This window comes from Astatotilapia calliptera, chromosome 6, assembly GCF_964374335.1.
Source record: "Astatotilapia calliptera chromosome 6, fAstCal68.1, whole genome shotgun sequence".
In the NCBI taxonomy this organism is placed as follows: domain Eukaryota; kingdom Metazoa; phylum Chordata; class Actinopteri; order Cichliformes; family Cichlidae; genus Astatotilapia; species Astatotilapia calliptera.
Window position 1 is genome coordinate 31,466,145 of NC_137427.1, and position 26,960 is coordinate 31,493,104.

General features: G+C 39.2%; 1 protein-coding gene across 1 annotated transcript in view; it reads left to right on the forward strand.

The window, feature by feature from the left end:
• Nucleotides 1–26,960, forward strand: part of mad1l1 (mitotic arrest deficient 1 like 1) — a 65,897-nt gene that overhangs the window by 13,657 nt on the left and 25,280 nt on the right. Inside the window, exons 10-16 of the mRNA XM_026171644.2 lie at nt 4,186–4,272; nt 5,034–5,178; nt 9,466–9,606; nt 10,586–10,642; nt 12,700–12,791; nt 12,988–13,078; nt 25,406–25,631. Of these exons, the coding sequence (XP_026027429.2) occupies nt 4,186–4,272; nt 5,034–5,178; nt 9,466–9,606; nt 10,586–10,642; nt 12,700–12,791; nt 12,988–13,078; nt 25,406–25,631 (839 nt within the window). The remainder of the gene's footprint in view (nt 1–4,185; nt 4,273–5,033; nt 5,179–9,465; nt 9,607–10,585; nt 10,643–12,699; nt 12,792–12,987; nt 13,079–25,405; nt 25,632–26,960) is intronic.

The window sequence follows — 26,960 nt, forward strand, 5'->3', positions numbered from 1 at the left end:
TATGGAGAGTTTTCTGACTTTGTGTTACTCTGAGGAGATTTGCAAAATATCTATGAGTCCCACAACAATGATAGTGACATTTTCTGAAAGCCAGCAAAAATACCTACGTTTTGGTGTATAATTTGTGGGGCTTGAGTGGAAATTGAGCGAGTAGCAAGAAGTTGTTTGGACACGAAGAGAAAATTCAAACAGTTTCACTGTCCCCTCTGAGTTAATTGCATAGCAACCATAGCAACGCATGTATTTTCTGAAAAATCACAATTTTGCAACTGAAAACTCAAAGAGGGATAAGATTAAAACGGTAGAAGATCTGAAAAAGCTGAATCATACAGGAATAGCCAAATCATTTGAGAACATTTTAAAGTTTGAATGAAGTTTCTAGGTGAAAGTATGAGGCAGTAGTTAAGTTTCAAAGACAAGAAAGTTTTAGCAGAATTGTGGAAGTTTCCCATTCATTTCAATGGGACAAATTAAAGGAAAAAAGTGTAATATTTTAAAAAGTATAATAGTAATAAACACCAAAAGTCATAGCCGGCATTAGCAGAAAGAGCAGAACAGTTTAGAGTTTGAACGGTGAAAATAGCACAAAAATTGTGGAAGTAGATCCACGGCGAAAAGTGTACGGAAACACCCGGAATAATAAAGAATAAAGAGAAACAGGAACTCAATAGTGTGGATGCCTATTAAGGCATCCACACAATTATCTACTTGGGGTACCAAGGCCATTCCAGCTTATAATTCACAAAGTCATATTTTAGTCATGAGTTTATTTCCATACCTGAAGTCACGCCTAGATAAATGTTAAGTGGTACAACCCACTTTCCTAGAAAAAGTTCCACATAACGGCTGAACATAACCCCCACACAGTGTCTTGCTTACAGATTATGCCTTTATTAAATGATGAAGTTTCAGTCCGACTGCCTTTCACCAGGTGCAAAGGGAACGTCTATGTATGGATATGTTATGTATATACTCGCATGTACATGTATAATAGTTGTGATAACCATGAAGTGATATCCAACTTGCATGGATATCACTTCAAAAATTGTTAACTATAGCTGCAATACCAAAAGGGATGATTAACATATCCCATAAATGATTAATATAGCAGAAATATGACAAAAAAAGACATCAAATGGATAATTAAAATTGTGTGTGTGTGTGGACATTACTTTTGTACCTGATAAATGTTGATTAGACTCAAACATTGTAATTTATGTTTTAAGGTAGACAATGTGCAGGAGTTACATTCAGTTATAACAGTTCAATTGTGAAAATGTGCTCAGCATTAAAGGTCCCTTGAGATGAGACCGTTTCGCATGCCTTGTACAATAATGCATTCCATCATGGACGCTTGCTTTTGAATTGTGTGCTGATAACAAGGAAGATACTGTATCTCCTCTTTGGCCTGAAGGCATTCAGGATTTGCAAAAGAATTTCAGATTTGAGTTCAGACCATGGAAAATGAGTTTACCATGGTCTGAATAAAGCAGCTAGTTTATTCATATAATAAGCACTATAGCTAGCGTTTGGGGATGCAGTAATCACCGATCACTTACAGTGGTTGTCATAAGCGCCATTCAATCATTTTGCGCTGCTTAACCATGTCTGAGTTGTGAGGTCAGCAGTCCAAGCAAACATGCCCAGACCTCCTTCTCCCTGCCCACTTCCAGCTCTTCTCTGGTGTCATCCAAGCCAGGTGAGAGATATAATCTCTCCAATATGTCCTGGGTCTGCATCCTCTTTGCAGGACATTCCCAAAATACTTCACCTAGAAGGCGCCCACGAGGCGTCCTTATCAACCACATCACCTGGCTCCTTTCAATGTAGAGGAGAAGCAGCTGTACTCTGAAACCCTCAGAATGAAAAGGCTCGCATCCTATCTTCAAGAGTCAGTGTTGCTTCAATTGGTACAAATCTATGCATTTATTACTAACCATCATTACACAGTGTAATATCAGTTAACGCTGCTCCATGAGATTAAAAGAGTAAGAAACTAAAAACTTAGATGGGAGGTGATGTCAGTTTATTAGATCTCCCAGAATTGACAGTATTTGTCTTCAGACATGGGTAGTTTGCAAAGGATGGTCAAATGCAGTTTTTTCTTAACATCTCTCCAACAGTAAGTAATGATAATTTTTCATTAGAAACAAGTTCTAGCATAGGCCACCTAAATCTCACAACTGCAGTAACAGAGGCAACGTTAGCACGCTACCGTATATGTTTGTTTGTTTTTTTTTCTTTTTTTCTTAAATGGACTTAATGCAGTAGTATGAATCAGGTGCTGAGTGGATAATCCAGCACCAGCTTCATATGTAAAATATATAAAACAACACACACAGTACCTGTGGATGAGAGACGAGATGACTGCTCGAGGCTGTGACTTATTTGTGTTCACATCATGACCTTGAAAAAAAGATTAATTCTTTCTCTGGCTCCTGTTCCAGCAGCTGTAATGTTGCTGAGGTCAATATGAACACGTGAGTATAAATTTGGTGTGGTGGTGAGCAATGTTGCCTCACAGCAAAGAGATCTTGGATTCAGATCCCCTTCGGCCAGCTGGGCCCTTCTGTGTGCAGCGTGCATGTTCTCCCTGTGCCTTCCCCTCTGGGCTCTGGCTTCCTCCCATAGTCCAAAGACGTGCATGTTAGGTTAATTGGTGATTCTAAATTGAGCATAGTTGTGAATGGTTGACTGTCTCTCTGTGCTAGTCCTGTGACAGAGTGGCAACATGCCCAGGGTGCACACGAGTCTTGTCCCTCAACAGCCGGGACCCTAACATGGATAAGCGGAAGAAAATGGATATGCGTGTGTATGTGAATGTGTATGCAGGTAGTCTTTGTGTTATTTTCATCATACTTACATTTAAGACATTATAGGCTCTAAATGATCGTTGTCATTGCCTCCAGTTTTCATGTACATTTTATATTTGTCTGAAGTTTTTTGGGCTTGAAATGCTGTTTGTAATAAATCCTCACCATCCAGTTTTCACATGGAATACTCTTGTCTGCCTTGAAGTTGGTGTGTACTCACAGTAGGGAATCCGTAGTGCGTCAAAGCACATTTGACCCCCAAAGTCCATTATGTTTAACTAGTGTGACCGTTTCAGTTAAGCACATCAAGCCTTGGCCCACTTTTTAGGAGGTGAGCCCAGGCACGGTTCAGTTGGACTCATACAGGGTACACGTTGTAGTGTAATCACTAACCGTGTAACACTTCCTCACTAACACCCTCTCTCGTGAAAATCACCGTGCTAACTAATTAACAAATCTATAAGGTACGTGAGGACAACGTGTTATTGCTTAAAAAAAAAAGGTTACAATTAAAGCACATAAAATCATGAACCTCATTTGTTGTGCAAGAATGCGTTTCAAAAGCAAGTGTCTGCCTGAAAGAGGGAGAGAGAGTAAGCAGGGGATAAGATGCTGAGAAACTGAAGTGTACTCTGGCCCCGGATCGTTAAGTGTTAGCGCAGGCCAGCAGGCGAGGGGAGAGGGCGGACAGTCAAGCTTGGGCATGGTACAAAGCAATTGTGTGAGTACACCCTTAATCTGCCTGCTCAGCCTTTTCTGTTCATATCCCTAATTTGTCAGTAGATTGCCTAATCATGGCACACAAGCCCAGGTCAGGTCTCTTGGTGCTAGTATGTGAAACATGTAAAGCAGATTGATTTCATCGAGGAAAAGCAACTAGCCTTCATCTGTTGATATTTCCAGGTTTGTTGGTTGAATTGCTTAACCTGGTAATTTTCAGTTGCTCTGAAGAGTAAGCTACATCCTCTGAAAGTCTCTAGTTTTGCACTAAAAGTGCTGTGGAGCTAAATTGCCCAATCTTAAACCCATTTCACAAGAGGTGAGATGTTGGCTTTTAAACACATATGTGGCACATGCATTGCTGCCTTTTCACCGTCTGTTTTGTAACCCGTCAGTCTCTTCCACCGAGTGAGTTTTTGTAGAGCAGTGACCAGTATTTACCCCACTGTCCTCCTCTCATCTCCCCCCCTGCTCCTCGTGTCATTTTATTTCTGAGCTCCCTACTGACCGGCAAACAAAAGACTGTGGCAGTGCCGTCGTGTTCATCTATTCTGCCCTTTCTGCTTTCTCAGTCGTATCAATTTTTCATTGCGGGAGTAAGTGTATGTACACATCTGTATGCTAACTGTTCTGTGCTGTGTCTTGTCTGTAGGAAACCCGAGGATCTGTCCAGGGAGGTGATTCAGATCCAGCAGAGAGAAATTGCTCTGAAAGAGCAGAACTACACACTCAACAGCCGGTAATACACACACACACTCACTCGCACACAAAATCCCTTTCTCTCTCTTCAGACCTATTTCTCTCATTCTGTCTGCTTGCATGCCTCTCTTCCCCTCATGTATCTATTAGAGCATATCTCTGAGAAGTCCTTAATTGTCACAAAGTTAATTAAACTGGTCCTGATTCTGATAGCACTCCTGACAGTAACCACTGGTGTGTGAGTGTGTGTACGTGTGCGAGAGAAGGAATTCACTAATTAAACTTGTCCTGTTTAGACAGAGGTGATGTCTATAGGGAGGGCCGCACACGCGTGCTCTGGTATATTCGTGCTGCAACTCAGTCCAGCTAAGAAAGCTTTCATTAGCTAACAAGCGTTCCTCTTCTGCTGAGCGTATTGGGCTCATTATGAAGTATTAGAAACAGCAGAATGGGAGAGTTGTGGGTGTGGGAGGGGATGGTGATGGGAGCTTGCGGTGTAATTATTGCCCTTCGGCGTAATTATTGTCCTATTGATCAGACCTGGCACAAATCTCTGCTGAAAATAATTTCTGGACCCTTGTCTGGGATTTTTTGGTGTCAGTCAGGTAAGTCGTCTGTGAGTCTTATTATAAATTGACTATAAATTGCCTTTCTCAAATTGTCAGACTGTTCTGCATTAATCAACCTCTTTCCTTCTTTCTCTCCCCTCTCTCTCCCCTGTTATTAACAAACACACACATACGTACGAACGCGCACACATAAAAATTGCTTCCCACCAATTCATTTATTCTGCTCTGTCAGTGTGAGGAGTGTGGAGCGTTCACAGTCTGAGCTTCGTGCAGAGCTGACCCAGCAGCACAGCAAGACTCTGGAGGAGCAAAAGAAGAGAGAGGCACAGGACGCTCTTGTCCGTCGACTGCAGAAGCGGGTGCTGCTGTTAACCAAGGTACCTGGCGATCAGCCACGCACTCTCAAACACAGAGAAGTATTCATGCCTTCAAACATGACCTTTCAAACATCACCCAATGCGGTAATTTGACTCTAAACACTCAGTGAACACAGTAGCCAGGTAGACTTGCAAGGCCAGCATTGAATTCTTAATCTCGCCTTTACGCCTCTGTCCTGCTAATTGGCCACCGGGTGTCACATGACTCCTCCATCTGTCTGTCTTGCTCCCCCCCCCCTGCTCTGCAGTTCTTGAGAAGACCTCCCTGTAATATTGATTTCTTGATGTGTGTAATTCCCGACGTTATCATGCTTAGTCTCTCACCACACAAATCACACACATGCACACACCACCACCATAACTAGGCAGGATTGAAGGGGTGCTAACATTATAGCTCGGTGAAAGAATTTTTTTGCATCAAGTTTTCACAAAAGCGAAATAAGTAATTGTTATTTCCCAGCCAGTCACAGCCTATTTAGAAAAAAAAATCCATTATAGTTGGTGTTAAGTTCTGAGCTTTTAAACGTGAACTGTTTAAGCTGTTTATTTATTCAGGCGCAGTCGCAGAACAATTTGTTTTCAACAATGCAAATATGCCGAACACTCGAATTACCTTAATGATTGTAGTGAAGTATATTAATGACGTGACTTCAACCATATCTCCAACTGCCCAAGTTTATTTTTATTCATAATTTTTTCTTTATTATGTTTTTTTTAAAATAATTTTTCTATGGCTTGTAATGTAGCCAGCAACCACTGATGTTATTCAGTTTCCTTCTTTCTTTCTCCTTTTTTTAAGCTTAATTTTAAGGTTTAAGGCATTTTATATACTTTAATGACAAACAACTGAAAATGCCTTTTTTACTCAAATGGTTTTTAGTTTTTGAACTTTACTGAAAATTGAAAGGATCTTTTTGCTCACCTACAATTAGGGTATGCGTCATATAGCCTGAAGTCTGCATTGCAAAAACAATGTGAATGGTCTTTCATTTATGTATTCAATACTTTTAAAATGAAAAATAATAGCTCATTGAGTTTTGATTCAGGGAAGAATACAAGCTATCTGAGGAATATGAAGAATATCTGAGCAGTTGTTTTAAGTTTTTATAAAGGGAAAAAAAAGATTAATCAGAGCATGTTTATCCACTTTTGAACTTTCCTCCAGGTGTCTTAGATGGATTTGAAATGTCACCCTGCCCAACTAAGAAATAAAACTCAAGAGAAGCAGCAGGTCCTCCTATTTGTGTATGTGGAACCAACAAAGTGACTGACAAAATAACTAAATTGTTATTCGGTTTTGATTGTCGTCAGTAGTTTGTATATTGATCAGCTAACCAGTTCATCAAGTAAATGTTTGACCTTTGAAGAATTCTTTGGAGAAGGGAAGAGAACTGGTTAATTAACTAATTTCCCCACAAACCCTTAAGGTTCTTCTACTCTTTACTATGAAATGCAACATTTTGTCTTTGCCACAAGGCGGCATCTCCTTTAAGCCACCATTGGTCTGGTTACTTCTTTTACCTTCACATACTTTAGTGGGACAGACTCCGTGACCCATTAGAGGCATGGCCAGAGCTTCACGCACTGGATAAAACAGTTGACACAAAAGCAATTTCAAAAAAAAAAAAAAAAAAGATGATGAAAACAGTAATGATAGTTTTATCATTCTGTCCACCCATTCCCTGTTTGTTTGTGTGTTTTTAAATTGAGAGTTTTTATCAGAGAAGAGGTGACAGATTTTGATTAAGATTGAGTGAATTTCTTGGCACATTAATGGAGAGTAAACAGCCAAAGGGCCTGCTGGTTAGTACTGGGAGTGAACACATGCACATTGACCTCTAAACGTACTCATGTGTGCCTTTTTTGTATTTACTTCTGTTCATTCTGTCTTCCTATTTATCTTCTTTTCTCCTCTAAAGAGAATCTTGTAGGATGTATGAAGTCAATGGTTGTGTGTCAATGCTTGGCAAACTAAACTGCTGTAATGCATTTGACGGACTCATTTCTTAGCAGACTATCTTGATTTTGATCTGACTGGTTAGTTTTGCCATGGTTTGTTTGCAGGTAGTAACCAGTATGCTATTGTACAAGGATTATTATTGCTGCCCACTGTTGGGATTTGGGCAAAATTTGGGGTTAGGGTTATGGTCACAGGCGAGGGTTAAGATGCGTCCACACGCACGTCACTTTGAAGCTGGTTCCCTAGGTGACCCTCTAATGTGTTACGTAGCAGGTCATATGCCAATCAACGGTATCCTTCACTCTTATTTGTAGTTGCTTCAGCCGCCGTCTGGAAGTTGAGAAACGTTTTTCTTCCACCTCATTCTCTTCCTCTTCTTCTCAACTGGACTGGAGTCAGTCACATCCATAAACACTCATTTATTCTCGATATTGTCACAGTGCTCATTGTCAGCAGATTTGACATGCGACCCTCTTGTCTCTGGACAGCTGACAACAAGTCAGCTAATCAACAGCTGGTTATAAGCTAGCATTATGCCAGCTAATCTTCGGCTAAAAAAAATCACACTTTCCTTCTGGTAAACAGTTTGATTACATTACACAGTGTACTTTAAAACTTATGACATTTATTGCCGTGTTACATTAGCAGCTTTCAAGTGATGAAATGTGTTACACAAGTGTAAAGTCAGTTTGACTGGGTCAAAGCATCTCCATAATGGCTGGTCTTATGGGATGTTCCTGGTATGAAGTGGCCCACACAAAGGTCACAGAGTTCAGGATTCTGTCTCTGCCTTTTAATATGTAATTTCTGCTGCAGTGTCAGTGGCCACTCTAGAACAGATTTCATGTATTTGCACCTCCTGATTCACAGAGTCAGCCATTAGTGACTTCTCACAGAAATTTTGCGACGTAATGTTTGGTTCTTAACTTGATTATCATAAAATGCCACCTGCTTTGCTTTATAGTGCACAGTGTACACTGACAGAGTCAGGAGGGGAGGAGTTGCATCATATGAACAGTGCTGACTGACAGTTCACTTCTAAGATAGCAAAGTGAACTGACAGCTGACCTCAGAGCATTGTGCTTTTCCTTTCTCTCACAAGTATTCTTGACTGGAGTGGTTACAGGTCTCACAAAAATGTAGACGATGATTACCAATTATTATGAAGTGTTATTTAGATTAGCTTGTGTATTAAATTACTATAAATTAACAACGTTAACCTTTTGTCTTCTCTAAACTATGGGACAGTCAATAGTCTTTTACAATTTATATTATATTGTGGCGGACCACCAGGTGGCTCCACTCACACCCAAGTTGAACGGAAGTGTTGGGGTGGAGATTTTGGCGCTCAATATATATGTGAAGTTCTGAGAGTCAGTTAATAAAGTTGGAGTGAGACACAGAGACCTCTCCTGTCGTTATTACATACCTCCACAATATATTATATTATTGTATCTATATATTATACCGTTATAATTTTGAACATTTAATACCTGTTTTTGAGTGATTTCATTTATATCTAATCCTATTATTATTGCCTTTTTGATCCTCTATACAATGATCGTGCATTTATTAGGTTCCATTCACACACCACAACAGGCCATTGCAGTTTATTTTCTCTTTGCTTATGACTTCAATTTCTTATATGAACAATAAATGTAAAAATCTCTTTTTATATGGATTTTTTTTTTTGGGACTCCATGAGATTCCTGTGACAGTGAAATATAAAATGAACCACTCAGACATGAAGCACACAGACCGACAACTTTGATAGCTATTTGGAAACTATGTCAGTCCTGTTGACGCTTTAAAAGAAATATTTTTCCTGTTGAAGAGAAGCAGGTATGCCTCTGACTCCATTACAGAGGACAAAACGTTTACTATTCAGCACATTAAAGATGAGATGATGAGGAAGCATAATATAGGCAACACGTGCTCTTTATTCATTCTGGTATTCTTTGTCTACAAAGACATTTTTCTTTGATTTGATTCTTTCAGTTTTAGAAATACAGATGAGCATGGGCACACGCAAGCTTCTCTTATCACAGCTTGGATAAGAAAGCTGTAGCTGCCTCATACTGTGTTACTGACTTATGCAAGCAAACAAAAAGAAACATAGTAACAATTAGAGGAAAAAAAGTAAGAAAGATGCTTTCTTACTTTGTTTTTTCATGCAGACACAGATAGACATTTACTATGTGATGCTACAAAATGTTAAAATTCCCACAACTTTTTCTTTTACTTTATTGGATACGGTGAAATTTGTTTATTAATCAGCAGATTTACCGTGTTATAGTGCTGTTAATGTGTAACGTTTTATGTTGCAGGAGCGGGATGGAATGCGTGCCATATTAGAGTCCTATGACAGCGAGCTGGCGCCTACTGAGTACTCTCCTCAACTGAGCAAACGCCTCAGGGAGGCCGAGGACATACTGCAGAAGACACAGAGCCATAATGCAGAGATGGAGGTGTGTCTGCAGGCGTGCATAAATATACTTTTTTTTTTTTGTCTTCTGCTCTTTGTTTTGTTTTTCAAAGTTGAATTTGAAAGTACTGACTTCCACTAAGCTGCCGACCAGATTATTATGCATGTAGCTGTTTGACACATGACTCGTAGCTGAGGGCACAGTAATTGCATGCTGCTTAGCTTCAGCTGCTTGTTGTTTACATCCTCAATACTCTTGTTTAGCGGACAGACTGAAACACATCTACAAAAATGGATAATACTGGACTTACGTTGCAGAGATTGTCACCCTTTTCTTTTAATTCCCTCAGTTTGACAGAATTGCCATGTTTAAGTGCAGAACCCCAGTTTGATTCTCTCCAGTTTTGCCCTTTTAAAGTTACTGCATTATGCTGTTTACACTGTGACTCACTTTTGAAAGAGATGGGCGAAATACCTTGAATTTCTCTACAAATCTTTTATTTTAATAATCAGCCAACAATCACTGTGAATTTGGCAGTTGCTGTGCTGAAACGGGAATCAGCACTAACCTAGCACCCCCTGCACTCGTAGTGTCACAGCTTGGCTAATCTAACATGAAGGTTAATAAAATGGTAAATGGCCTGGATTTATATAGCGCTTTACTAGTCCCTAAGGACCCCAAAGCGCTTTACATATCCAGTCATCCACCCATTCACACACACATTCACACACTGGTGATGGCAAGCTACAAAAGCTAAAATGCAGCTTGATCTGTAAGAAAATGGAACAAACACAAAAGCCTCCACAACACACTGCCTTAGGACACTACAATACAAAATAATAACCCATGAAAGACCTAATATTTTGGTTGATAGCAGCTCATTTCTCAACAGGGATGTTATTTTGAAGTACTAACTGGCGTCTTTCCTTTGTTTTTTGGAGGGCTATTACTGCATATCAGTAGGCTAGGGTCATTTTTCTTTTTGCTTCTGCATTACATTTCTTTTGTCCTGTTAATTCAGGCTCAGCTGACCAAAGCGCAGGAGGAGACAGGGACACTAAAACTGCAGCTACAAACAGTAAGTGAACCTGCAATCCCGTTTTTTTTTTTGTTGTTGTTTTTTTTGGGTTGTTGTTTTTTTTTTTTTGTTGTTGTTGTTGTTGTTGCAACATGCCGTTTCTATAAAAGGCACAGGCATTTTTCACCAGTCAAGTAATTAGCAGCCAAAGTATAAGCAGTATCAACCAGTTTGGAGACATGGATCCAAGAGCACAATCAGTCTATTTTTGCAAAAAGCGTTTGAGATGTAGCTAGCTAATTTCACATATAGCAGTTACAAAAAGATAAGAGCATAACCAGCATCTATGATTGTGCCATGTACACTATGTGAAATTAAAGGAAAGTAGCATGTGTGTGCACCTTTGGGTGGCCACCAGTATCATGTGCCCACTGTCCTGGAGGCTCCAGGTTAATAATTGATATAATTAGAAGAAGAGGGAAGGCAGACTTCAGTAGCAGGAGGTGGGAATCATGCATCTTTATGTACAATCTGTTGAAGTTACCTAGACAACATGCATATATAACTCCATTTAATTAATTAAAGGACTTTGTGACTCTGTTCCAGTCCGTTGCAGTGAAGAGACAGCTGAGTGTCAGTGTGTAGCCATCGATTTACTGGTTGATTTACCTTTCTGCCGTCACTGAATACCCCAAGATTTGGGCAGTGACTGAAAGAATAAAATCTCAGATACAGTGGCTTGCAAAAGTATTCGGCCCCCTTGAACTTTTCCACAATTTGTCACATTACAGCCACAAACATGAATCAATTTTATTGGAATTCCACGTGAAAGACCAATACAAAGTGGTGCACACGTGAGAAGTGGAACGAAAATCATACATGATTCCAAACATTTTTTACAAATAAATAACTGCAAAGTGGGGTGTGTGAAAAGTTCAAGGGGGTCGAATACTTTTGCAAGCCACTGTACAAGTGGAAATGAGCTTCATCCAAAAGTTTTCTGGGATCCCACTTAAAGGTGAGGTCAGGGGCTCAGTCATTCAGTAGAGGCTCACAATAGTCTGTCTATACATCCTGACTAAGACTCCTCCTGGATACTTCTTAGTTGAGGTGTTTCAGGCATGTCCTACCAGGAGGACACCCAGGGGCACACTGGAGAGATACTGTCTTATGTCTGGCTTGCCTCACTGTGCCCCTGGAAGAGCTGGAGGAGATGGCTGGGGAGAGAGAGAAATCCTGTTATCTTTGTTTAGACTCTGGTTCAAACAGCCCAGATTCATGTAAGTGGTAGAAAATTGATGAATATAACCACCCAACCAGCTAAATATAAGAATAAAATGAAATATGGATGCAAAAGAATCTATGCATCTATCTATACATGGTAATCTTTTAATGACAGTGTAAAAAAATGAAAACAGATGTAAACTTTAGCACGTTCTTTTTTTCAGTCCTGAGTGTGTCTGTCAATCTTGGCATGTACATTTTTCTCAATTGAAGATTTTAGAAATGACAGAAAACTCTTACAGACAGAAGTATTCTGCTTTTAAATATAGTCCCGGATAACGTAGCGAGTTGGCAGGTGTGACCTGAAACCTTGAAACGCACCCTCTTTACTCATTCTATGATCTTCCTTCTTTTCTTGGCTCCTTGTTGCCGAGGTGACATCAACATAGCCATAGCAATGAGTATTGACGCGTGAAATCTACCTGTCTGGTATAGCAGTAATTACTTATCTGTCTTGGGAAGACTGGGAGTGGGGATGCACCGAGAGACGGGCAGATGCTGTCAGAGGAGGAGGAAAATTGGTGTGCAAATGGAAATGAGGGATAATTTTACAGACGAGAGCAAGATCAGAGGGGAAAAAAACAACTATGAGACAGATGGAATAGAAACGAGTAAGAGGTAAAAAGATCAGGACGTTGTGAAACAAAAAATAAGTTAGTGGGCTAATGGTGTGTAAAGGATATATCTGTTTGTCTTGATGTCTGTGTCAAAAAGATAGCAGCCCACTATAATACAGTCTTCAGGATTTATCTGCAGGCAGAAGGTTTCTGCCAGGCACACGGCCAAAGGTGGTCTGATGATAGTACACCAGGATCATTTTCTTTGTGTCCCAGGCGGAGCTGGAGCTGGAGTCTTTAAAGAAGCAGCAGGCCTCTGCTACTGACAGCAACTCTTTACTGACCAAAGAAGAGGTCACCATTCTCAGGTGGGTTGACCTCAACTTGTTGCAATGAAAAATTCATGACTATACATATAAAGGATTAAATCACTAATGCCTCACATGCATGCCTGAGCAGAGCTATACGCCTAAGATTAACCTGTTCACTCTGTGACATACATGGTCACATCTTTGCATGTTAGGCGTTATTAAACAGTGTATGTGCATGCATCTTTTTTCTCAGACAGAAAATTGAAGATTTAGAGAGAGAGCGGCAACGTTTGGAGGAGCAGAATAACATTCTGGAGATGAGACTGGAGAGGCACAACCTACAGGTAGGCGCTTTAAGTTCCCTCCAACTGTTTTCTGTGATGGATTTACTCGTCTGGCACAAAGGAACCAATTTAATAACCCCAAGGGCAGCAGACGAGCCCGCATGACACTACAGATTGATTCACACAAACGTTTCACATATCTGACAGTTTTTCAAACATAATTGGACCCAGGTGTGACTTGAGCAGCGTCCAATGGAAAAATCGCACAACCTGTGGCTGATTTGAAATCCTTCCTTTGTTGGTGGAAAGGATTACAATACACAGAGCATTTCGTGGACCTCCCTAGTGTTAGCTGCGAATGACACTGGCTAAAATTAAATTGGTAGACAACATTTGTGAAACATAAACACAGACACACACATTTGACTGTGTGCATCTAATCCAGCTGCTTTCATCTTCCAAAGTTATTTAAGTCTTTTCCTGTTTTTTTCTTTTAAAATGGTGTGTGTGCGTGCGTGTGTGCGTTTCATCTCAGTCAGCTTCTCTAACTCCCCTGACTCATACTGTGCCAAACTAAGCCAACAGGGCACTTTAATGAAACGTGTGTGGGCAAGCGTGTTGGTTCCATTTAGCAGTGGGTTGAATGAAATCCATGTTTTTTCAAGCATGACCACCACCTTTAAGGCAATTGACGTGTGTGTGTGTGTGTGTGTGTGTGTGTGTGTGTGTGTGTGGGTTTCAAGGTTACACAGTCAATGGATCAGGTCAGTTCTTAGGAGCTAATTTTTATGACTCTTTCATGGTCTAATGCACACCAAGAGACCTCTACATCAGACTGACTGAGGAGATGAGTGACTGAATGGAGAACTATTTGAAAGAAGAAGTGAATAGCTGAATAAGGATGAGTTAACAGAATTGATTGCTCAAATAAACTGACATTGCATTTTTTTTATTAGTATTATATCAACTTCCATATAAGATTTTCGTAGCCAGTCCCATTATTAGTGCCTTTATATTTAAATCGTACTGAAATACACAGGTGTCGATCGCTTGGATGACCAGTGCAGTGAGATTGCTTTTGAGCAATTTAGCTATAAAACTAGTGGTTGTACCTTTAAAATCTTGAAACCAGCATAGTGATCATTGAACACCTAAAATTAACTCTGAGTAGATCAGTAGAAGTGAATGAATGTAATTTTTTATCTTACAGTTAGTTAAAAACTAAGCAACAACTTTTTAAACTAGGAATCACATGACAGTGTATGAGCAGATATAATCCTTGTAAAAACGCCATACAAAGAGATTCTGATTTTAGAAGTGCTATCGACGGAGTTATTATAGTCACCATCCTTCTCACTGTCACCAAGTGCTTGCTCATAGGAGGTTGTTTGAATGTTGGGGTTTTCTGTGTATTATTGTAGGGTCTCTCTACCATATTTATGTACTTATTTTTTTAAAACATGTATTTTTTTTTCTTTATTTTGATAATCAAGATTAAATGATACTGGGTTATTTCAGTCAGGATTGAGATCAGAGTCATTTAACATAGTTACTTATTCAATTTAGAAACATGATGTAAACTGGAGAAGAAAAAAAACAAAAAAAATGTTCTTCTAGAGTTAAATAAATGGGAAAGAAAATCAGGTGGAAGTGTTTGACACAGTGTTGTGTGGTTGGCAGTTGGGCTCAGACTAGAGGGTGTTTTTGACTGTGAAGTCAGTGTTGCTAGGCAAACACTCCAAGCTGCACACAGATCAGACAAGAGGCCCTAGCGACAGAGGACTTGCACAAACTGGAAGACTTGCATTCAAACATCAGGGAGCGTGATGGAGTGTTGCATCCAGTTAAAGCTTTATATTACACCAGAAATACAGAAGCATCGATGAGAGTTGATAAATATTGGTCAGTATCAATGCTGATATCGATAGATGCCTATTACAAAGGCAAATAGAATCAAATTCTGTCCTCTCTGGACACAGCAGAGACTTTAAATGACACATACATCCAGCCCATTTTCATTAAACCTAAAGTTAAAGTGTAACACTTAAAAACACTTCTGTTTTCTCTCTTTAGACATGCTGATTGATGGACTTAAAGAAAAGTACAGAAGGGTGTGCATGTACTTGCACAAGTGCTGGTTAAATGCTCAACAGCAATCTAAAGTGGGACAGATTTTACAATAAAAACATTGATTTCATGCATTTATGAGAGCACAAGCTAAAAAACGTTTGATTGATCAGTTACTTGTTGTTTACTTGTTAGCATCAATTTGCAGGATCATCACCCAATGGCACAGCTGTAATTGGCCCTCAAAATCCAGTTTTTGCAAGGACTGTAGTACATTCCATATCATTTAGGTTTTAATAACTTTTTCAGTATAACGGCCAAGATTCGCCATTTGCTGATGCTGGTATTTATAATGGTCGATAAATGAAAATTCAAACAGTTAACGAGATAGGAGAAACACTTTTCAGCGAATGTCGGGAGTGTTGATGTTGCATAGAAACTTAAAGAAGTCCAGTCGATATTTTTTTTTCCTTCCCCCTACTAAGATTACCATGACCTGGATGACTGAGAAGCTACACAGACTTGATGCTGCATAGTTTGTCCACCAGAGGGCACTCTGCAGCATCTTTGGTGGCAGAGAGCAGAGTCAGGCAGAACTTACATAATTGTTTAAACAACAGAGAACAAATGTTATGGAAATCTGTTTGTTTTGTGTGCCTGAAAAAAGGAAAAATTGCTGATATCACATTGTATTTATTTATTTATTTTTCGGCACATTTTCAACAAACTCGAGCACCTTGTGTTCTGTAGGGACACATACATACTAGGCAATGAGGGTGGATGTTATAGCCTCTGAATTAAACCATAATATTTCAAGAATATTTGCAATAATGACATCTATGACAATATAGCTAAAAGTCCCGAGCAACATTTTATCAGTGATTGCAGCTTGCAGGCAGCAGCATTTATTAGTGCAAACAAAATGAAGGGTATTTTCCATCCTTCTTTTCCAATGAGCTGCTGTCACTGATGACAGACTACATACTTCAAAGTGTGAATCTATTGTCACGAGGTGCCAGGAGCAGCACCATTATTGTACAATAGCAGTGACACAGTATTGTATCCAGTGACACAGCATCAGTCAAATGTAGGCACAGAAGTAGCCAAGGTAATGTTTTCTCTGAAAACGAAGTAAAAGTGTAACAGAACTGCATAACACGGCTTAACCTTGTAACTTTTTGGGAGCTGCACCATATTGTTACAGAATTAACTTTAAATTAGAAAATAATTGCTAGCTGGGATGTTGCATTTTGGGATGAGCTTTTTAATTAGTTGTTTAAAGCCCTTCTTTTCCACAGTTTGGACTGTCATCATATCATTGACTAAACAAAGTAAAATGCATTAGTAACCTCCACCCACTGTTTGCTGTTTCTGTCATATGGAGTGCAACTAGCAAATGCTTCAGCGATGGTTAGTTGAGTCATTTGTTTACATTTGGATAACACATCCCCAGGTGCTAATATCTCTTCCTGGTGTGCAATCACAGCCTGGTTGTACTTGACATGCATTTTGACTTAAGTAAAATGTGTTGTTTATACCTTTTAGCAAAAGCAGTTTGTTTTTTTGTTTGTTTTTGTGCATATTTTGCAAGTATTGTGCTTTGGCGGAGGTTGCTTAAGTATAGTGCTGTGTGACGGTTTTCAGGTACCCTTAATTCTTTTCATATTTTGCTTGGAAAAATGGGAAATGGGTGCAGTGATTAATTTGCAATTAATTTGCTTTATCAAAACCTGACAGTACTTTTCTGCATTCAGGTCAGTTCTTGTGTAATTTGGCTGACGTCAGCCTTCTGTGGTTGCTGGTCTTGCTAACTAATGATTTCTCTCACTGATAAAAGAGCCACCTTTAAGAGAACACACTGGGAGAATAAGAACTGCTATGCTTTCATCTCTTTATTTTTGAACTGCATTCATTATTAATGACTGCAAAAATATAAACTGATTACGTTATATGCACCAGTTTTTCCCCCAAACATGCTGGATCGTACATAACAGTGACTGTAGAAGCTGTATGATTTTTAGATGACCATCTGATTTGGAAATGGAGAGGGGCAAAACATAAACTTGTTTGCTATTTTATATTTCAGTATAGATTTAAAAAGAATGTGCTGGTTGTTATTTCATTGACTTTCTTAAGCCTTATTTTAGTAACAGTAGTAGCTCTGAAATGTTCTAACAAAACCATCTCCAAGAACCTTCAGCGTTCAGTTCAGTTTTATTTTTAACATTGTTTTTCCAGAGAAGCTCTGAGAATCCATGAAGGACTGTTTCACCCTGTGTGTTCTGTCTCATGTCGAGTTGGCCCTTTTGTGGTTTCAGGTCTTTATTCTTAATGGGGAAAAATGATGTTTATTACCATGTAATTTTAATTTAGTTAATGACAACAACAAAAAGATCTGTGGTCTGTAATATGAATCTGTTCCTTAGTTTCCCTCACTTGTTTGTCCGCTAATATTTGTTCATCTCTCTCTTTTTGTTTTTTTTCTTTTCTTTTCTTTAATTGATACATCACAGATCATGGCAGTCGTAATGGTAGATTTGAAGGGTTGTACTTTATGCTTTGCTCTCATGCTAGTGTCTAAACAGAAATAATTGTTGCTATTGCATGAGGTTGCATCAACATAGTCTCTGTGTTGTGCATATGCTTACATCTGCGAGTGTAGTTGTGCAATACACAGCCACAGAAACATGTTTAGTTGTATTTTGTTGTTTTGATTTTTTTTGTTTGTTTGTTTGTTTGTTTTTTGGTGTGTGTGGGGGGGGTTGGTTTATTGAGGTGCTTCATTAACAATGCCTTTTTATTTATTTATTTAAACTGAATATAGGGTCTTACAGTGATGTTTTGACAGATGGACAGGAAATCTATTTAGAAATGCCTTTGGCCCATTTATAAGACTTTCACAACTAATTTTCTTGATATTCTTCATGAATTTACTAAAACAGTTTAAGCTTTGCTTTTACAAACCCTACTAAAGGTCACATTGATGATATAAGCACCAATAACCTGGTGCTAAAAAAAGGTTCTGGCACCAGATTATTCCCACATATAACATCAGTCTTGCCTACACTTTCATCTCATAAAAAGTTGTTTCTGGGTTCAAACCTCAGCTTGGATCTGTTCTCTGTTGCATTTCCCTGTTTTCCCTAAGCCCAGATGGGTTTCATCCAACTACTTCAGCTTCTTCCCATAGTCCAAAGACATTGTTGAGATTGTGATTCTTTACTGGACATTGATGTGATATAAATAGTATTTAGGATAACCATACATTCTAACAGTCTTTTAAGTGTGTTCTTATAGTCTAAAGTGCTTTGAGTGGTCACTAAGATGAGAAAAGTGCTACATAAATGAATTATAGCCATTTCCTGTTATAAATAACTTAAACAGATTTGATCAAGAAATTCAAGAAAAGCCATCAATGTTCAGTTTTTTAAGTAACAAAATAAATAAGAGCTGCAAGACACAAGAGTGGTCATGCAAAGACTTGGTTTATACATGTGGCAGAAGAGAAGATGACATTGTGCATTCTAGTTATTCCTGACAGCATCATTTCTACTGATCTGTCTACATGTGGGAGGTTTGATACTAAGGAGGAGCCCGTAAAACTTGGTCTTCCATGTGACATGGTACTGCTCTGCAGACCTTCATGCTTTGTAGGCAAGGCCCTCATCTCCTCTTGCTCATCCATGAATCCCTAAGGCCTGGGTCCCTATGGCATTGCCTGACAGTCATTCCTATATTAATATTACATAGAAAACTGCTGTGGGCCTGTGCACAGACCTGGTGGTTTTTTTTAGACCTGCTCAAATCCAGCTGAAGATATAGATGTGAAGGTGCTCTCAATGATACACACTTAATATATTATGACACAGAAACCAAGGAATCTGAATCAGTATAAAATATGGATGTAGGGCCCTGATGGGGAGAGAGGACATGCCTTAAACCTGTGCTATTTTGCAACCAAGATGGGGCGGTGTAAACGCTCATCTTGGGGCTTCAGAACAGGACTTTAAAAAACAATGGTTGATGTCACAGTATTTACTTTCATATTCTACACTGTCGGTGGTTACCTCATGGACACCTGTGGTTCTTGGAGCCCTTGATCTGCAGCTTCCTGGCTCTTCAGAACGACGTAGAATCTGCTGTTTGTTCTTTTCATGTGTCTAACCGTAACTTAGATAGGATTTTATCAAAGAATACCAGATTGTCCAAGCCTTACGCTGGTAAGCCCATTACCAGTCAAAACATTGTTAGCGGAGACTGTGACTTTACTTCTCCTAACTCTGTCTTGAGCTTTCAGGCTCCACTTCATGTCTGCTTAACAACAGGGAGCCAATTTCAAGTCACTATCAGGACATCTGTGCTGCAGATAGCTCGTCATCCACAAATTTCACCCATTCAGGAATAACCATTGGAGTGGAACCTCCACAAAGATACAGCCCTAGTTCCCTCATTGCCTTTGAGACAGGGATATAGTACCTATTCAGCAACTGCTCTGAGTTTCTCATAGCCTGCCTGTGTCACAGGAGGCCACACTAGGGTTTCTGCTTGCTGTGTTTGTTTGCCAGTTGACATCACACAGTTGTTCCATAGAAGCAGCAAGTCTCTTTTGTTTATTCTCAAGTTACGTGCTTGTGCACTTTGTTTTACTTAAAACCAAAGCTGTCCACATGTTAGGCATAGGTCAGTGCTAGGGCTGAACGATATATCGCATTTGCGATAATATCGCGACATGATCAAGTGCAATTTTCTAACCGCAAAGGCTGCGATTATACTCTGGACATGTCCAAATTCATGGGCTGCATCCTCCTGAGGCCGCATTTGTAGACCGATTACGTCACAGCGACGTGCCGAAGGCTGTCCAAATTACTACCATATCCCAGAATTCATAGCGCGGCCCAGCCAAACTCCAGTTTCCAACAATGGCGGCCGCTACTAAGTTTTAAAATTACTCATACTAATCTTTCTGGGTCACAAAATAAACTTTTAACATATTTTCAGGCGAGAAAGTAGTTGTGTAAACATCAAATATCTGCTCGGTTTATCAAGATATCCCATATTTGCAAAAGTGCTTCGACGTTTTCAGAGGCGTCTGCTACCCACCAGCTCGACAGCTAGCCGGGAGCTCGAGGGTTACTGATGCGGCCGAGAACGGCACAACTCCCGGCACATCATTTTCAGATCACCGCGGAGTTTCGCTGCTCGGGTTAAACGTAATATATAAGTCACTTAGACAACCTAAAAATGTTATTGTTGGGCTTTTTTCAGTGTTTTGTTTGTTCGTGAGTAAATCGGTTTGGCTGAGATTAAAGTTATTAGATTAGATAAAATAAAACTTTATTAATCCCCCGGGTGGGTTCCTCCTTGGTTTTCACACAGCTGACTAAACGTCAAACAGAAAACTTATTAAACAGAAGTATGAGACAGTCGAGAATTTACACCAGTGTCTGGTTATATTTTAGATAGCAAGGAGCAGACGGCCGAGTTTATTAAACGCCACTGAGACAGCGGTGACGCTAATCAGAAGGCTAGACCGTCCAATTTCCAATTTTATTAGTTTTATTTATTTAATATTATTTTTTAATTGAATGACTGTCTAGTAGTTCACAGATGTCGAAAAACTGAGTGTGGTAAAGCCACTGATTTTGTTTATGTATATTTCTGCAATCTGCACATTGTACTGACTTTCATTTTAATGTTTACACCAGGGTTCCTTGTCAGCACTTTATGCTCAGATGTTTGTAAGCTAAAAATAAACTATTGTGTATGTTCAAATATACTGTTGTGATTGAAGAAGTTAAATAAAAATGTCAGTCATCAATTCATGCATCACCTCATGTCATCATAACAGAGGTCTGTCTTCCAGGAAAGAACAGTTTAAAATTAATGTAATATAGTATTGGCCATACTATATGATGTATTGCTTGTCTTTGTTTAATAATACAGAAGACAAAGACCTTAAAAAATAATCGCATATTGCATCGCAATCGCAATATTGGGGCAAAAAATCGCAATTAGATTATTTTCCATAATCGTTCAGCCCTAGTCAGTGCCGTGTTAATGAAATTCAGTTTGTGGTGGCCCATGTGACTGAATGAGCCACATGGGCCGGTAAGCTGTTGGTTGACCGTTCAGTCTACTTTCCTACCCTCATGTGTGGTCAAAAGCTCTTGGTAGTGACTGGAAAAATGAGAATGCTGACGTGTCTGAGTTGAGTCATTACTCGCACCGTGAAAGAGGCTGGTTGAGGTAGTTTTGGCATATGACCTGGAGTTGTTCAGGGCATCTCCCACTGGGCACACACACACTAAAGAGATCTCTTGAGAGCTTCTTGGAAGTGGTTAGAGATCTCTGCTTAGACTCCTGCCCCCAGGAGGCAGGGAGGGAGGGATGGATGGAGTTTTGAGATGTCAGCTATCAGACAAAGTGACTTGCATCTTTTAATAGGGATTGTCCCAACAGTGGTCACTGAAGAATTAAAGAGGCAAACATGGGACACACAAGTTACCAATTCTTGTGTCAAATCTCCAAACTATCCTGGGTGGGTAGTAGTCGTGTGTACTGGTGCTTGTCCATTGGCAAGCAGATGTGAGAGTGAATGGTACCAGGCAGCTTCTAGGTGTGAATGGTGGGTAATGAGTATTAATATTTTCCTCTCACTAAAATCACACTAAAATAAAAGTAAAAAGAATAGAAATGGATAAGTGAAAACTGTTCCCTTTTTGTTCAAAAAATGTTAAAATTATTTCAAATAAAGTCTTGTTCCACTCTTGGCGGATGGGGTGAGTGTACATCACAGTTCAATTTGATCTGGTCCTTAAAATGCATCTGATCTTCTGGACAGATTTTTTTTTTTTTTTTAAAGGACTGAGCCTTTAGCCTGCCAATATCTAGACAGCAGCTTCAATCTGTTTTCTGATAATGTCACTCAGTGGAAGAAGCCCGTCTCGCCAGCATCTCTGCTGTCTTTCCATTCAACCTCACTTTATCGGTTCGTGTGGTTTAAGGTTGATGGTACCCTCCACTCTCAAATTCATGCACACTCATCATTAATGTGTCACCTGTTCCATCAGTGACTCATGTGTCCCCTGTGGTTGGTGCTGTGTTGAGTATATAAGTGGATGTTTCAGCGCAATTTGTTCTGCATCTGTTAAAGAACAGAGACTGTTCTTTGGACTTCAACCTCCCCCCAAAACTCGTATTCTTGTCTTGTTCTCTTATTCATTCTTTCTTCCTCATACATTTGATCTTGCTCCGATGCTCCCTCTCTCCCTGCCTTTTGCTCTTTTTTTTTTTTTTTTTTTTTTTTTTTTTTTTTTTAACAGACTGCACTCTGGTATTAGATGTGTTGTTATTGTTGTTCTATGAATAAGAGATATGTAGCCTCGAGCACTTAGAATGGCATTCCACCTTGCTGCACTGTAAATTATGTGTGGAAGAACAGGCTCTATAATATGCATGTAAATACGTCTACACACACACACACACACCAACTTACAAAATCTGAAGAACTGTAATATTAAGAAGCTCGCTTTGAAAACTCAGACAATTTGGCTGTTTTCTGTTTTTGCAGCAATAAACGTATTTATAATTTTTAATGAAGTGGTGCACCTTTTTTCCTACTGAATGCAGACATGGATGCAGAATAAAGTGTAATATTACATTTGCTCATTTTGGAGATGATTGTCCTTTGTGTGTGTTTTTTTTTTTTTTTTTTGATCAGTGGATCACACTTATTCACTGTATTACTTTTGTTATGAAATGTGAAAATGGCAAATAGATTCAGACAAGCAAATGGATGCCTTTTTAAAGACTTCCATTTTTTTTTTTTACTTTCAGTTCAATATAGGAGGACAGTCAACCCAATTAAAAATAATTATGCCATTTGGCTTGCTTTGAAAGCAATGTGCTTGAAAGGCAAAGAGAAGTAACTTTGCTTTTGTTTTTTGTTTAGTTTAGTTTGTTTTTATTCTGTTGAGCAGTAAATTAAAACGTTGCCCTTCAGCTCAGTCCAGACATCCTGAAAGTGAAATATGAATCCACAGCAAAATCTTTCTAATTTAATTTAGCTTGACCTAAATTTTTAAAGACGAAGATTTTTAATTTATTTTTTTTGCTTTTTGACAGCATGTAGCTTTTGACTGCGTTTTTCGAACTCTAATCTACATATCTGTCTCTTCCTTCCATTTTCTCTCTCTGGTTATCATAAGGCACATACAGATGCAGCTTTAAATAAACTCTCTGTAAACAGATGTAGAACTTCAAAAGACTGAAGTTGAAGAAAATGAAAGGGCAATTTGTTTGGCTGTGACTGTGTGTGTGCTGTGGAAAAATACTTGATGTTAAGTACACACATCTACTGTTACTCAGTTCGAGAAATGTAATCGTTTCTTATAAAGTACATGAAAGAGTTATTTATGAGCTTTTCTGTACGCTTCATCCACTCTGGTCTTTCTCGACGCTGAAGGCAGTGGTACCCGGACACCGTTTGTTTTTTACCATGTTCTTTTATTTGTCCTTCACCGTTTCTCTTCCTCATATACTCTTTCTTCTTTTCTGTCTTTTACTCTGTAGTTTATTTGGCAACCGTCGCTTGGAGGCATATAGAATCTAATTTAGCCTGTAATCAAGAGCTCAGATAGGGGTGTGTACATGTTGTGAGCGTTCCTGTTTGAGTGTGTCTCTCCTTATATTGGCATTAAGCGACTTTTATTTAGCCAGACCTTGCAGAGTGAGAAGAAAACACTAGGAAAGAATACTTTCTCGTTAATGTGTCTGTTTGATATAACTGAAAACATTATTTCCTCATAGGGAAAGCTCACGTGAACGTCAAGAGCTTTCGATCACACTGTCGAGTATTTTTTTATGCTAACCTCCTCTCCCAATCTGTAATGTGAGATCAGTTGTAACCATTTCTCTCCATGTATAGCAAACTGAAATTGGTTATAAAAGGTTTGCAGGGTTTTTCTTGCATATGTTGGTCTCACACCAAAGGAACGTGTTTTGGGGTGTTTCCGCGTGTTAGAACGTGTGGAACGTTATAATTACAATGAGTGTAAAACTGTAATGACCTGATCTGACATCCCAAGATGAGAGCAGAGTACAAGTCTTTTAATTAATGTAGTTTTCAAATGATCAGTATTTAAAAGTACGGTAGGATCATTATTGTACATTAAATATTTCGGACTTTTCGTCTTCTCTTTTGTTTGGCCTGGTTATATTTTGTATTCTCTCTCTTTTTTTTTTTTTTTTTGCCTGTCCCATTTGGTTCTTTAGCCGTCAGAATTGTTGTTTGAAGACCAACAAGGATACCCAACGGATTTACTTTGCCAAATGGATCATCACGGCCTTGCTGTATTGGTCCATTTGATCGACCTTTGTTGTTATTATTTATTTTATTTTATCTTCAGTTGTTACAGGCGGGACAGACATGACTGACGGATAGAAAAGGGAGAAAGAAAGATGAAGGAAAAGAAAATCAGAAGGGAAGAGGGACAGTGAGGAAGGGCTCTTAAAAAGAGAGAGAAGAGAGAAAAAAAATCTCCTGGATCACCTGTTGAGAGAAAGAGAAGAGAAAACAAGCAAAAAAACAGAGCAACATACTAAACACAACACCGTCACGTTAATCTAGCTAAGTGTAAACAGCAGTAAATACTAAATATTGAATGTTGTTGTGTAGCAAGCAGGACCGACAGCACACAATGTATTCTGTATTCTCACAATGTATATTTTGTATTCTCTTTGTTTATTTTAATTTCTTATTGTTATTTACTTGTTGCTGTCAATATTTTTGTTATCACAAAGAAGTTAATGATAGAAATCATTGATATTGTGGCTCAGCTAAATTAAGTCAATATTTGGTGTGGTAACTCTTTGGCATTAATAGAGCTATTGCTGCCAGTTTTCGTTTATCAAAGCTACAAAGCTGATCATGACTGGAAGGACACCGGGTTCCTTAAAGGCAGTCATTTTTAAGGAATCAGATTTTTCATGGGTGCTGCTGCCTGCTCATCTAGGGCACTCATCGAACAGAGAAGAGACTCAGGCAGGGGAATGCAACTTTCCACTCTTTGGTCATTACACTGCTGCATTTGTCACAAGGCATTCTTATTTTTCAGGGGGAAAAGCGCTCTGTAAAAGAATATGAAAAGTCACTAAATCTGACAGAGTTGTTGAGTTGGCAACAGCGAGGTGAACTGAAGCGTGATGATCACTGCTGTGAGTGAGGAATGTGAGGCGCCCTGGATGCTAAGATGAGATGGTGCATAAAAAATGTTCTGCTCTATAACTGATGGCTGTTTGATCTATGTCTCTGTGTCTCAGGGAGACTACGATCCAGTCAAAACCCGTGTTCTCCACCTCAAAATGAACCCCACCGCCATTGCCAAACAAGAGCGCCAGCAGGAAGTGGAGGCTCTCCGACAAGAAGTGACACGGCTCAGGGATCTTGTACGCTCTTTGCAGAGTGGAGGTGCTGTGGGGCATTCCCAGGATGACACGCACAACCCCAGCTTCAGCCTTAGTTTGGCTCCTTCAAAGGAAGTGTTGGGTAAGATGACACAGAAGTGTGACATCAGAATAAGAGTGAGCTATAATGTCATTCAACAGCAAACAGGGCTTAAAAAGTAATAGGTAATGTCTAGAAGTCAAAGGCAGCCAGTATACCATCATTAAGAGTGGAATAATATGATTGATGGCTGTTAAAAGACAATTACAGTAATAGTATGGGTGTCACTAGAAGTCAGTATTATTCATATCCTCACAATATTCCTTAGGTGGTAGGAGGAGGACTGGGTGACCTCGTTTATATATTTTAAGGTGAAATTGCAGATCCAGGTTTCGGATAGCTGATGTTAGATGAATGGATAAGGGGCCAAGGGAGGGTTTGATCCATGGATGAAGCTTTTCTGATCCGATGACTAGATTTTCTCTTTTTAATTATATTGTTATATAATGTTATAGTTAACATTAGAGGGGAAGTGGATATTTAGACAACATAAAGTACAGATTTTAAAGGTTGTTAAAGGTCCTCTTTACATGTAGACTGATCCAAAAAATATGAAATGGCAAAAAAAGAGAAAAGCCATACCCAACAGTTGCTTTCTAAAGGAACATGTTGCTCTTGGGAACTGCTTCATTGATATTTTGGCTCAGAAAGTCTCTGTCCTCTTAAGTGTCTATATGACAGACTGTTAGAGGGAGGACGTGCAGTTATGACAGGGTTAAATATGCATTTGGAGCTCAGGACAGTTCACTGGTAAAAGTCTGTTGGCCAATTTGTGCACAGCGCTCTGTGCTCGCTCTGTCTGTCTGCTGCTCGCTCACGGTCTCAATTTTCTTTGCACTTCTTTTTTCCAACTCCCAGCCTTCTTATTTTTTTCTCATCTTTCATTCTTGTCTTTTCTGTCATCTTCTCCTGTTCCTGGCATGTTCGCTTCTCTGGCTTTTAATTTCTTATGATATGAAAATTGAGTTTGTAACAAGTAAGTTCAGTTTAAACTCTGTATAGATAAAGCAGACCTAGTGTGTGATATCTGTCCTTATTGCAAGACCTGGGTCAGTGCAATAGAAAGTCTACAAACTTATCAGAGATCAACAGAAACGTTTTAATGTCTATAAAATAATTTAATGACATTTTACCCCATGTAGTGTTACCCTGCTGTCAGTAGTAGTTTAACTTGGCTATAGGCTTTGTGTGTTCAGTTAAGAAATTACCTAAGCAACATTACAGGAACAATACTTCATGTAGCAATTAGCAGCAGGTAGAAAATGTTTTCCATTTTTAATTACATTTAATTAGTAAAATTTACTGTCCAGTTTTATACACCAGCGGTTATTAGTTCTGCCCTGGGTGTTGATGATGAGTTTCCACATTTTT